The 13,347-nt window shown below is 40.9% G+C and overlaps 1 protein-coding gene across 4 annotated transcripts in view; it reads right to left on the reverse strand.

Annotated features, from left to right (window-relative positions):
* Nek7 (NIMA-related kinase 7) overlaps positions 1 to 13,347 on the reverse strand; it is a 127,446-nt gene that overhangs the window by 61,897 nt on the left and 52,202 nt on the right. For 3 of the 4 annotated variants that reach the window (NM_001108346.3, XM_087581221.1, XM_087581223.1), the window contains exon 2: positions 9,370 to 9,452. The exons of the other annotated variant lie outside the window; for it this stretch is intronic. In NM_001108346.3, coding sequence (NP_001101816.1) covers positions 9,370 to 9,426 — 57 coding nt within the window. In that variant the 5' untranslated portion in view covers positions 9,427 to 9,452. The remainder of the gene's footprint in view (positions 1 to 9,369; positions 9,453 to 13,347) is intronic. 4 annotated transcript variants of the gene reach the window in all.

Below are 13,347 nucleotides of genomic sequence, written 5' to 3' on the forward strand. Positions count from 1 at the left end.
AACAGAGGTGGGGCATCCCACTCTGACTGTGAACAGCAGCACATCATGGGCTGGGCCCTGGATTGAATGAAAAGGCAAACGGGAGATCAACAAGAGGATATGGCTTAACTTAACTGTGGGAGCCATGTGCCGGTCTCCTTCCAGTTCCTGCCATAACCGGCTGCAACAAAACAATTACCTCTGTCCCTTAAGTTGTTCGTGTCAGAGTGTTTTACCATTGCACCAGAAAAGAAACTAAGACAGCAAGTCACCTGGATCTGTTTCCCACTTCTTGTTAAAGATGTGATGTCAATGGTTTGAATGTCAATCTTCGAAAACTGTAGACCTCACGTGCCGGGTAGTATTTTCAAACACTCATTTTGTAAGAAAGAAACTATAAGTAACACGAGTAACCCATCCATGCCTGTATAAAGTGCTTCTCAATATCACTTTATTTCTAAGCAACATCCACAACTCCTTGCTTAATGGGCAAGATGAAACCTGATTAGGAAGCACTTAAGAGTATTATTTTTATTATAGTTTATTAATTGTACTCCCTCTCCCTCTGCCCCCAGTGTGTGGGTGCGTGTGCGTTTGTGAGTGTCGTGTGTGTGTGTGTGTGTGTGTGTGTGTGTGTGTGTGTGTGTGTGTGTACATTTACTCAGAGGCTACTATCCTCTGAAAGAATTCTTAGATCTCAGAAAGTCATGTTCGAAATCATATTCGGCAACTAGGAAATGAAACTCTCAAGTGAATGAATCTTTTAACATGTTAAATATTCCGAGCTCCCATTGAAGCACGTCTCGATGATCTGAAACACTCATTTAATAATCTTGTTAACTACAGTAATTACAATGGTCTTCCCTACTTAAGCTGTGTTTCCTTCACAGGGATATCTTTCACTTCCGAAATAAAATGTATTCCGTAGGACACTGGCTCTTTTTAAATAATAATTTCATACAATTAAATTAATTTCTCTAATTTGCTTTACAACTTGAAGGCACGGACATGCACTGAGCAGTAGATAATCCAGGGAAACATTATAATGGCAATTCTCTATGGAGAAATTAGAAGAGTCACAGCATGGACTCAATAAACTCCCCAGAGAGCAAATTATGTCCCGATATTCCTTGAGGTATTGGAGATGATCTACCACACAAGCCAGTACTAATTGCAATAGTTAACACCATTAATAAGGTTTTTATCATTATTGCAAACTCCTCTTATTGATTCTCACTTTACTACTTGTCTAAAGCAATGGATTGGTTTAGATTTTATATTAATGCTGTCCTGTATCTCCTAAACTGACAAAAAGAGCAAAACACTGAAGGTCCGCCACTTTACTGTGCAGTGATATTTATGCTGTCATCCGTCATTGTTTTCTGTTTTTTAGGGCACACTGCTACCTCTAAACCACACAAGTGAGAACAACTCTTCTGACATAGTGAACATAACTCTAATATCTGCTATTTTCCAGAGACTTCATTAGAAACCAGAAGAGGAAAATAAAATGCCATGCATACTATTATTGCCTAACATTTGTGATTCTTCTTATTTGAAAACATATCTCCCTAAAATTTATTTCAAAAGCAACCCATCCCTAAAGTCTTCCAAGAACAATAGACTTAACATCAGGTTTTAAGGATATGCCATTTATTACTCAGTAGATTTTGAATTAAATGTAAAGGAAGAGATTCACTAAAGAACAGGGAAATGACTGACAGATAATCTACTACATAGCCTAACATTACTGACTCTGGGGTTGAGAACACTATGGGCAGTAATCACATTTACTGAGAGAAGCTGGGCACCATGAGAAACACTGTATACAAGACAGTTAATAAAAATGTAATACAGGAAAATGTTTGATACAGCAAAGCAAGCAGCGAACAAACCACAGTAGTCTGTGGGCCACGACTGTTGCTGGCATCATGTGTGGTGGCACATGCTGTAATCCTGGCATGTAGACAGTGACATGGACAGTGGAAGCAAGATGATCAGCTTTAGCTACATGGCAAGTTTGAGGATAGCCTGGACTCCATGAGACACTGTATCAATAAGCAAACAATAGGACACATTTTTTAAAGATGTTACTATGTGTGAGTGTTTTGCCTACAGGCAGGGATGTGCGTTGTGCACATGTCCGGTGCCAGAAGAGGGTGCCAGATTTCCTGGGATTGGCATTACAGAGAGCTGTGAGCCACTAGGGAGTGCTGAGAACTGAACTGAGCCCTCTGTGAGAGCAGCAGGTAGTCTGGGAACCATCACCCCAGCCCCAAGAAGACGATTATTGACAGCACGCTATCACTGAGATCATATCAACACTGTCATTTAACAAGGGTTGACTACTGCTTAGCTGTAGTGAAATGAGATGTCGTGAAAATGAAAGCTGCCTTTCAACTCTAAAGGGTACAGAAGAGCTATTCTAATGCATTGACAAGAACCCTAAGTGAAAGAACAAAACCTTAATCCTGGACAGTTTTACATCAGTGCTCACCCTACACACCCACAGTGAACACTCTCTTTCCTTCCCGTTTCTAAATACAAAGCCAAACCGCTCATATCTGGGGGAGATTCAGAGATCAACCCCAGACCTTTCATCATTGACTGCTTGATAAGGGATCCTTCTCGACAGCTCTGGTTACCCTGTAACTCAAGCTGAACTGGACCTCTGTCCTGTTTCAGCCTCCTGTAAGCGTACACATGCACACCACCAAGTCCCATGCTACTGACTCCTAACAAACCAGTCTACACACAAAATGTTGTTCTTCAGAATTTCTACCACAGGGGGATTCCTCTTATTCTAGAAAAACATGGACTACTGAAGAGAAATTTAAAGTCCAACATGAGCATTACGACAAGAGCTAATTAGCAAACCACATGAAAATTATGGGTCTTAACAAAAACTGTATCCTGTTTGGTTAGAAAAAGTAAGTTTATTGATCAAATAAATAAACACCTCTAAAACAGTTCTGGGCTATTCACGAGCATCAGAGTTGTCCTCACATATACAGAGATCTCACTGCTACAATTACTAAAATTACACTCTGAACTTACCTGGACGGTCTAATGACTACTGGTCTTATCCTCACCCAAGTCACTCTGAATGACTTTCAAACTCCAGGAGAGCAGACAAAAGACTCTCAATCCCTCAAAGTTTTCCACACTCCCAAAGCATGTCCTCTGAAATACGAGAAATGCTTACTCCTAAGTATGTAAACGTAAGTTATCAATCTAAATATCAAAGAGAGCTCAATCACATTTTAAGTATGTTTAAGTCATTTGTCCTTTGACAGCCTTCCTAGTACTGTATCACTGAATACAATTACTCTGAGCACTGAAAATGACACAATGGAGTACTTTGGCACACAACGAACTGGCGAGGTTAAAAATGAAACTTTCCATTAGAGATAACTCTCCATGCAATGAGCACTTGTTAATTACCAATCATCTATCATTCATTAATATAAAATAGGGTATGTAATGAAAACAAGCCAGACCTTACCAAGCCTGTAATTCCAGCTGTGCGGCAGGCTGAGGCAGGAGATTTTTTAAATTCAAGGCATGCCTGTACTATAGAGTGAGGTGAAGACCAGCCTGGGCTGGTTAGTGAATGCCTGTCTCTGAATGAAATATTCATAAAGGGCTGGACCTATAACACGGTAACTCAGTGCTTGCCTAGCATATGCAAGGCCCTTGATTCAATACCTAGCACAAGTATGGAATTTAAGAGATGAGATAGGACAAGAACTATATAAAATGTGTGTGTGTGTGTGTGTGTGTGTGTGTGTGTGTGTGTGTGTGTGTGTGAGAGAGAGAGAGAGAGAGAGAGAGAGAGAGAGAGAGAGCGCAGAGGGAGGGGGGAGAGAGAGAGAGAGAGAAGCATATCTTTCTCACAGTGATCTTATTATTGTCTTATCAATTATCTAGGTCCTCTCCTATAATACTTCACCTAGACCTCGATCATAGTACCACAGATTCACGGTAATATAAAGTGTAGGAGCCATGCTCGCTAGACCCCATCAGTGAGCATATATCCTTACAAGCCATCTGAACCCTCACATTGGAGAGGAGAGAATACGAAGGATTCAAGATATAGCTGAATCAGAGTTCCCAGCTGGCAATGGCAGAAATGCACTGGAGAAGTAAGAGGTGACCAGATGGCACAGGTCTTCAAAGTCATATACAAATGTGGTACTCACTCCAAACCACACAAGTCAGAAGTCAGAAGGAATAAGGAAAGAAATGTAACAATGTACAATTTTAAAAACTGATTCTTACTGGACAGAAGCAACTACAAGTGGTGAAGTGGCTATACTGTAGAAAGATCAGAGTAGTAAAAAAACAAACAAAACAAAAACATTAAACAGAGAATGTGAGAAGTTACATATATAATTCAGGCAATTCCGAAGATAATTATGTGATATACAATATGTATAAAACATTATTTAAATGTGATATTTGAAAAGAAAAAGATGGGCTAATTTGGAACCAAGTTTTTATTTGAAAAAAAAGTACTGATTGACTACTGTGTGTACCATAAGACTAGTGACACAGTTTACAGTCTAAAACAAGGAAAACAAAGAGCAAAGTTAACAACGATAAAACAATAGATTTTATAGAAAAAAATATGACAACAAAGGTGTATTATATGGTTAGGAAAGTTCAGTTTTCACTTCATGCTTAAAGAAAGTCACACATAAATAAATACACAAATATGTAACCACTTCAAAGATATATATATATTTGAATATATATTATATATATATACATTTGAAAATGATGAATGAGGAAATGAAAAATTACATCTTAGACAAGCATAATTTTATGCTGGTTATTGAATGCTGTACCCAAAGAGATGGATGAGGACAGGGCAAGCCCAATGAGGGAGCTGTTACAACATAACAGAGCCCCTGGCCTAGTGGAGGGAATGAAGCAGTAAGAATATCCCAGTTCTAAAAAGTGTTCTAGGTATACAGCTAGTGGTGCCTGATAAATCAAACATAACGAGAGAAAAAGGAAGAAGCCAGGGATGTTCCAGCCACAGTTGCAAGAAAGATGGACTGGCCAACAACTGGTTTAGAAGATGAGGGGCAGGGTGTAGCTGTCTGAGCAGCTTGAGATCACTGTGGTTACGATGGACGGACAGCCCCACATTGGGAAGGCTATTGGGCATATGAATTTGGGAGAAGCAGAATTCCAAGTTCAGATAACTCTAAGAATCATGTATATAAAATTTAAGAATAGAATACAGCCCGGGTAATGAATAAATATGGGCAAAGAAGAGATGTGAGAACTAAGCCTTAGGGAATCCATTATTAAAATGGTTGAAGGGAAGGAGGCAGAGGGCAAAGGGAGGCCAGTAAAACCAAAGGGGTGGAAAAACATGTGTGGAAGTCAAGAGAAGGAAAGGTTTCAAGGAATAGAGGCTGATCAATTAGTTTCCAATGTAGATAGTAAGATGAGGCCCAAGTAGCTCACATGATAAGAAGAGGAGGAGCTTACACACTGCAAATGAAAGAAAAGGAAGATGGAGACTTGCTATAAACATCACTTTCTAGAAAAGTCTGAACTGAGTAAGGGATAGCCTAGGATCTGGCTTTACTGGGAATTCTTGCGGTTCAGTAGGTTTATCCCATAACTAGAGGCGAGCTACCTAGAGGCAGTCTATCTGAGCACAGATTCTAGCTGAGAAATGTGTGATTTTTCAGGACCTATCAGCTGAGCGTGGGGTGACGGGACGGTGATACCTTGAGGATTGCAGGAAAGAAGAACAAGAAAGCAAGGATAGTTAAGAAGGTGGATTCTTCCAGACTAAGTCTGTGACCAGGGAGAAGCCTCAGGCTTTACTGAAGGAACAGCCCACGATGCTCAATTATGGCCAACAAAACTTTCCTCAAAACTGTAGTCACAACTTATCATCCTGTACCTATATCCATAAAACCGACATGAAGTGAACACTTAGAACAAAAGACTACATCCCTAAATTGCTATAAAGACGTCCCAAAGTATAAGCTCTCTTAAGCACCTGTTACAAATACCTTCACAGCACGAATTCATCAAAGCAAGCAAAATAAACCTTACTGCTCGTCGAATACCTGGCAGATAAGCTAGAGAGAAAAGAAGGCAGTGCCATGCTTGTGAGCCACCAGGGGGCTTCCTTCCTTCTGTCCTGAGAATGCTGCGAAGGGCACATGACCTCCAGCATCCTGCTCACTTTATACATTCCAAAACCTTACCGGATACTAGTCGGTGCTGCCAGAAAGCTTGAAAGGAGGGCTAGCTCGCGCTGTACTCAAGAAGCGGACTCTAACATAGTGTCCTCACAGTGTGCAAACTGTGAAAGTACAGGCTGTTTTTTACATGCAGTTCTGGTGTATGTTCTCTTTCACAAACAGCCCAGATAACTACAGTATTTCAAATTATAAAAAAAAAAAAAAAAGAGCAGAAATCCCCAGAACTCAAGCTTCTAGTCATTATTAAAATTAATATTCTTAGAAATTCGTAGAATTGCTCTCTGACCGCTGTTATATAATTTTGGAATTAAAAAGCAGACATGAACGTAAACTCATTTAAGATCTAAACATGAAAATAGTCACAAACCTCTGTCATACACCTCTACCGAAATATAAAATTCCATTGTTTAACACTGATCTTCCTGTAGTTTTTTGCTTTTTTCTGTCCCTACCTTTTATCCAGTCTGTATTAAGGGAGGAAACTCTACCGTCATGCAGAGGCTTGCGCAGTGAAACTCAGAATGGGATGAACTGTGCTCTCACTGCTCTCTGGGTGGTAGTGTGCACCATCAACCAGGGAAGAACAGGAAAGCCGATAAAAACAATTTCCTTAACTTCACGAGAGCAGCAGTAATGCAAAAAGTAAATAAAAATACACAGGTTCCATATTCTAAACCTTAAACACAAAGGGACTGATACTGTACCTAAAATGAGAGCACAGACCCAAGGCTACGTGCTGGTTTATAACCTCTCAAGTAAGGAAGAGGGGAGCCACGCTAAGAACATACACTGCTCATCACTCCACGGAACTTGTGTCTGACAACACAGAAGGCTGACTTCTTTAGGTTTCTGCCTGTGTCCACACTTCCATTAGCATTACAAAAGTGAAGGAGTCACTGGGCTAACCATATGTTGCCATATCACCCCCATTATTCAGGCCAATGGTGTGGAACAAAACAAAGGAAGGTTGTCAACCCTAAGCCCAGGCTGTCCTTCCCTGTCTTTTAAAATGCTACAGAGAGCAGCAACATTTCTCGAAGACTTATTAAGCAATAACGCCTATAAGCTCTTGTCAGGTAATCTTTCTTTCGCTGTCTCACACCATCAGTCTGAAGGCAGAGAGGAGGAAAAAGAAAAGCTCCTCCCTTCCCCCCATATGCCAGGAGGCAGCCAGCGCCTGGGATGACACTTGCCTATTTCCAACAGGGAAGCGGTCCACCCACACAGGCACAACAGCAGGAGGCAGAAACGAAAGGACCGGTGTGAAAAGAAATGCAGAACCAGCTCTATGATTTTGAAATTTAGACTGTGTGGCAGCCTAGTGTCTCATAAGAAAACGATTACTTTCATTTCTCCCTCCTACTGCCTCTCCGACCTTTCTTGGTTGGCAAGTCAGTAGGAGGCATAAAGGAAAAAAAAAGTGATTTTTTTTTTCTTTGAAGCACAGGACCAGTCAAAACTGTGAACTTCAAAATCACAACATGAACTCCCTAATTTTTAGAGGTGTTCTTTTATTGTCTTTGCTAGGAATGGTGCATTATGAAATGTCGGTGTCTCATCATTGTATGAGATGGCATTGAGGTAGGTACAGCTTTTGCTTATAACAATCTTGATCGTGGAACTTAAGACTATTGCAAAGTTACTGAGAGACTTGATAAAGCCAATCCTAAACGCAAAAGTGTCCTTCCTCTAAATGGTTTTTCTCAATACTGAAAACTCAAGAACAGAGAACAGAGCAACACAATGTTAAAATAAAAAGTATACCGAGAACGAATTAAACATGGTCCTTTTAAGGCCACCCTGATTGGCTTCAACTCTGTATCTAACTGAGACCCACTACATGTAAAAATAAGAGTTCAATGGTGTCCAAAGTAATGTATCCTTTCCCACAAGGTTTTAGCTTAATAAGGAGAGCTAAGGAAAATGCCCATGTGAGCAAACACAACAAAGATAAGATTCGGGAAACACCAGAAGAGAGATTGAGATCAACCATTTAGTTTCAGTTGGGGGTGTGGGAGGACCAGACAGGCCCTACCACAGTGCTGGCACTTTAGATGGTCCCGGAAGAATCGACCAAAATGTAAAACCTAGAGCGCAGCAGGAAGGAAGGTAGAACATGGGTGACTTCACAGAAGCATTAGACAGTGTTCTGTAGGCTCCATTTCTGAGCTGTGCTGCTGGGAGAAGCCAACAGATGCACTGAAACAAATAAAACCCCAGACTAAGCAAGTGTGGAGACCAATAAGGGCACCACACAGGCTCGCCTTGAGAGTCAGCGCGCACTGCACCGGAAGTCTGAGGGGACACTGCCACAAACCCACTCCACTACTGATTTCCCTTATTCGTCCCGTCGAGTCCCCAACACTGAGGACCTTTGAGCAACACCGAGGCAAGGCCAGCAGGACATCAGTGAGGCCTGCTGTAGAAGACTCTGAATAGCAGGCTGAGAACCAGCCTGTGTGGAAAGAGTAGCAATAATGAGGTGCCGCACCGGAAAGCGAAACTTATGATTGTCACTATCTATCGCAGATGGGGCTTTGCGGGGCACCTTAACAACAAACGCAGGGAAACTCCAAGTTGAATTTTAATAGTGTGTACACAACTGTTTTACAAAAACGCCCTTTCTACTTCATTTGACATTACAAGATATAAGGAATACAATAAAAAAAAAAATTTCCAGTCAGAGAGAGACAGATGGAGGGAGAGAAAGAGCGAGAGAGAGGAGAGAGAGAAGGAGAGAGGGAGAGGGAGAGGGGAGGGGAGAGGGGGTAGGGGAAGGGAAGGAGGAGGGAAGGGAGAGGAGGAGGGAGGGGAGGGGGAGGGGAGAGGGGAGAGAATGAGAATGAATAATTGAAGTCAAAGCAGAAGTTAGTATGAAATGCACACTCCCAAACCTCCCTCCCACCCCCTTTTCCCCCTCCCAGACTATCAGTAACCCTCAAAGCTAAGAAGTCAATGAGACAACATCATAAGCCAGAACTGACCTCCTGTCCTGCTCTATGAGGACCAAGCATTAGGAAATGCATAGAAGCCAGTAATTCTGACTACAACTTAGAAATTCAGAACGAACACTTGGCCGCTCCTTGACTGCAGCTGTGAATTTACTCCCACCTAGTCGGCAGAGAGACACGCTTATCCCGCCTAATTAAATTACCTGCGGCTGGAACTGAGGAACAGGGGGCCCTTGCATTCCTTGTGGTTGTTCATCCATTCTGACTCAACTGGGACTTGAGGATTCTACAAAACGGAAAGTTGAAATTTTAAATAACGGCATCATTACCAATTCACACCACTTCCCAGGCCCGACACAGGCACGGAGATAGGACAGATTCCTGGAATGCTTCAGAACAATTCACTACGACACCCTCTTCTACCTGCTAAACCCAAGCTCCGTTTAGTTCACATAATCATACACTAGCGAACCATTCCCACTTTCCCAGGAACTGATCAAGGACACCCCCCCCCCTTAGCCCAAGCTTGAGAGAAGAATTACAGCACCAAAAGCTCCCCAGACTGGACCTCAGTGCCCAGCAACCCTAAGTGTATCTATCCTTTACATTGTAAAAATACTTTTCTACATCTAATACGGTTATTCCTTTATTTTAAATTTTAATTTAGAATGCCCTTTAAAGAGTGGTAACGACATTCTGGGTAGAGGTCATTTGTACTGCGAATTTGATCTTCAGCCACGTGAGTTGTCTCAATGGCAAACAGGAATTCATCATTTTAATGCAGTCTAGATAATCAGTCTTCTGACGAATGCCATATAAGCTACTTATGAATCAGTTCCCTTTTCTATTTATTCTTCATTCTTCTGTATTTAGACTGCTGCTGGAATTATATTTATGTAATAAGAAATTGGTTTTCCTCATGGATACCCAATTGCACTCTTTGAAACATGTGCCCTTCACATGCTAACAATGCTGCCCTCTCACCTTTGTCTGTGTCAAGTGACTGTACACAGAGACACACAATCAGTACTCAGTATGCTCAGGGCTGTATTGGTCCAGGATACATATGGATTTTTTTTTTGGCATTATTCCTTAAATAATACAGCAACACATTATAGAACCTTCATACTACATTAGATAAGGATGTTCACAGAGCATACGGGACAATATGTATAGGTTATATGAAGCTATATAATGGCTTAAAATCCATAAGCCCTAATTTATATAAGGTTTACCAGAATACCATCAAATTTTGGTAACCATGGCAAATCAGAAGATCCTGAAACCAATTATCCACCCATACCCAGGGGACTGTATCTGTTTTAGCTTCCCTTTCCTTTGTGTTGAGAAACCGATTTGTCTATGCGTAAATGTCGATAGGCATCTAAACTACAGTGTATTATGTGCCTAGCTACTGCCATATACAATACAAGAATACAGGACTAACTAGCAATGCTTTATAATAAAATAAATGGGGGGGGGCGGGGAGACAGGGTCTTTCTACATAGCCTTGGCTGTTCTGGAACTAGCTCTATAGACCAGGCTGACCTTGAACTCAGAGAGACTGACCTCCCTCTGCTCCAGAATGATGGGATGAAAGGTGCGCGCCACCACACCTGTCTTACTGTACAGTCTTGATAATCAGGCACGGTGATATGCACCTGTGAATCATAGCACTTGGGAAGCTGAGGCAGGAGGATCACTATGACTTTCAGGTTAGACAGGGCTACATAGTGAGAATTGGTCTCAAAACATATATCAAAATAAAAGTACTTATTCTGTTTAATTACATATTTAACTTTAATATTAATTTCAGAATATGTCTGATTCCATTTTTGTTAAATGTTTTTGAGATATAATTCCGTTGTTGAATATAAGAAGAATTAAGCCAGGCAGTGGTGGTATACATCTTTAAAGCCAGCACTTGAAGCAGAGGAAAGTGGATTTCTGTGAGTTTGAGGCCAGCCTGGACTACAGAGTGAGTTCCGGGATAGCCAAGGCTACACACAGAGAAATCCTATTTCAACCATCCCTCCAAAAAAAAAAGAAAAAAGAAAAAACAAAATACCCCCAAAGACACAGCAATAATTAAGTCTACAACTTATGAACATGGAATATTTAATTCTCACAAAACTGATTTTCAGTTTCAATACACTGCGTATTTAATACCTTTCTCCATATTATTTCATAACTATTTTGTGTTTTTAGTACACTGTAAAAGCTGAATATTTTCATTCAGTTTTCAGAACTTATTCGGTACACTAAAAATAATTGCGTTGAAATGGAGTCTTGCCTTATTGCAATAGCCAGCCCCTCCAGTACAATGAACAAAAATAGAAGCAGATATCCTTTTCATGTCCCTCATCCCAGGGGAAGACATTAATAGTTTCAATAGTGTCTGAGCGATATGTAAAATGTCAGTCGTTTCGGTTTTATTTTCTGTGTACTGATATTTTGCATATACACCACATGTGTACAGGAAAAATAGGTATCGGACTCCCTGAGACTGGAGTTACAGATGGCAGTGAGCTGCCATGTGGACGCTGGGCATTGAACTCGGGTCCACTAAATGAGCAGTCAATGCTCTCACCCACTGAGTCATCTCTCCAGCCCAAAGCTGCTCATTTTTAATATGTGCCCTGACCTACTTGTTTCATGATGTAATTATTCTTAATGTTGGCTCTGATTTCACATACTATTGGACTTGAAGAGGCAAAGAGAGAAGAGAAAAAGAAAGAAAAGAAGAAATCCAATACTGAAACCAGCTTTTCGCATTTGGTGTCCACAGATGGTTTCTTAAGCCATCCCACAAAAGAAATTCTCCTTGGTCAAAGTGTTCTATGAAACATTGTTTGTAATATTAAACTGTCTCCGAGAGTCAGAAAATATTACCAAACTAAAAGCCCCAATTACCATATTTTTAATTTGAGGTTTATTTAATCCTGGAAACTATTATGTAATATTTTTATTATCCCACAGCTTGACTTATCCCGGAATACACTGAGAAATACTGTTAAGTTACAATAAAGTGTTACCACACACACGGATACATGGTAACATCTAAGTAAATATAAGTAGAAAAGAATGAAGCCAAAGAAAAAGGAACTTAGAACTCTGAGAAACATAACGGGAGCCAATCAAAGAGTATTCAGTTGAAAATAAAAATCTACAGGATATATTAAGCTTCAGCAAAAAGCACAAGTGCCATGTAATTTTCTTTCCTAAGCTATGGCATGGTTCACTGTGTCATTGGGTGCCTTATCTTTGTGTATGCTCTGTACATGCATGAACGTTCCTATGAGCAGGAGGTGCACATACAACATCAAGCCTACGGAGATCAGAGGACAGCTTTGGGTGTGGTTCTCACTTATGATATAGTTTGAGACAAGGTGATTACCAAGAGAGTTAGCCAAAGTTCTCCCGTCTCTGTCTCTCTCTGTGTCTCTGTCTCTGCCCACCCTGCTCCCTCCCTCCCCTGGCCCTCTCTTGCTGTAAGAGCTCTGGGATTATCTGAGATCTAAATTCAGGTCTTCACACTTGAACAGCAAGTGCTTTGCACACTTAGCCTTCTCACCAACTATTATGTCTTCTTACTAAGCCTGCAAAATTGAAGCAAAACGGTTCGAATATGTGAAATCTATCGAACATACATTTGATCCTCTAGATTCCGTGTGTCTGATATTTATGCTGTCTATGTGACAATACATACGGCTTGGCTCAATGTCTGGAATAAATGGGCAGCTGAGTGGATATTTAGTCAATGGTTACATATGTACTTGTTGCAAAGGCATCAAGTGATTATTGATACCAATTAAGCATAAAGTTAATGATTGAAAGCATCATCAACTTCTACTAATTTGTCATTAATCTTTAAACCAGAAAGGGAAAGGCTGATACTAGAAGACACTGGTTAACACTGCAAAGAAGGGCAGGAATAGGTAACAGGTTTAAATGAGAGCCAGAGAAGGAAACTAACACATCAAAATACAAAACAAACAAACAAACAAACAAAAACGCATCTCATTCAAACTAAGGATGGTGGGTGCCTGTGACCAGTGCTATGTCAGAGCAAAGGATTGCTGAGAGGCAGAAGAAAGCTCCCCTTCAAGCTAGGGTGTGGCCGCACGGAAGGAAGCTCACTATCAAGTTAGGGTGTGGCGCAGGCCTTTAATCTCGGCACT

The sequence above is a fragment of the Rattus norvegicus genome, chromosome 13 (genome assembly GCF_021556685.1).
Source record: "Rattus norvegicus strain SHRSP/BbbUtx chromosome 13, alternate assembly SHRSP_T2T, whole genome shotgun sequence".
NCBI lineage: Eukaryota > Metazoa > Chordata > Mammalia > Rodentia > Muridae > Rattus > Rattus norvegicus.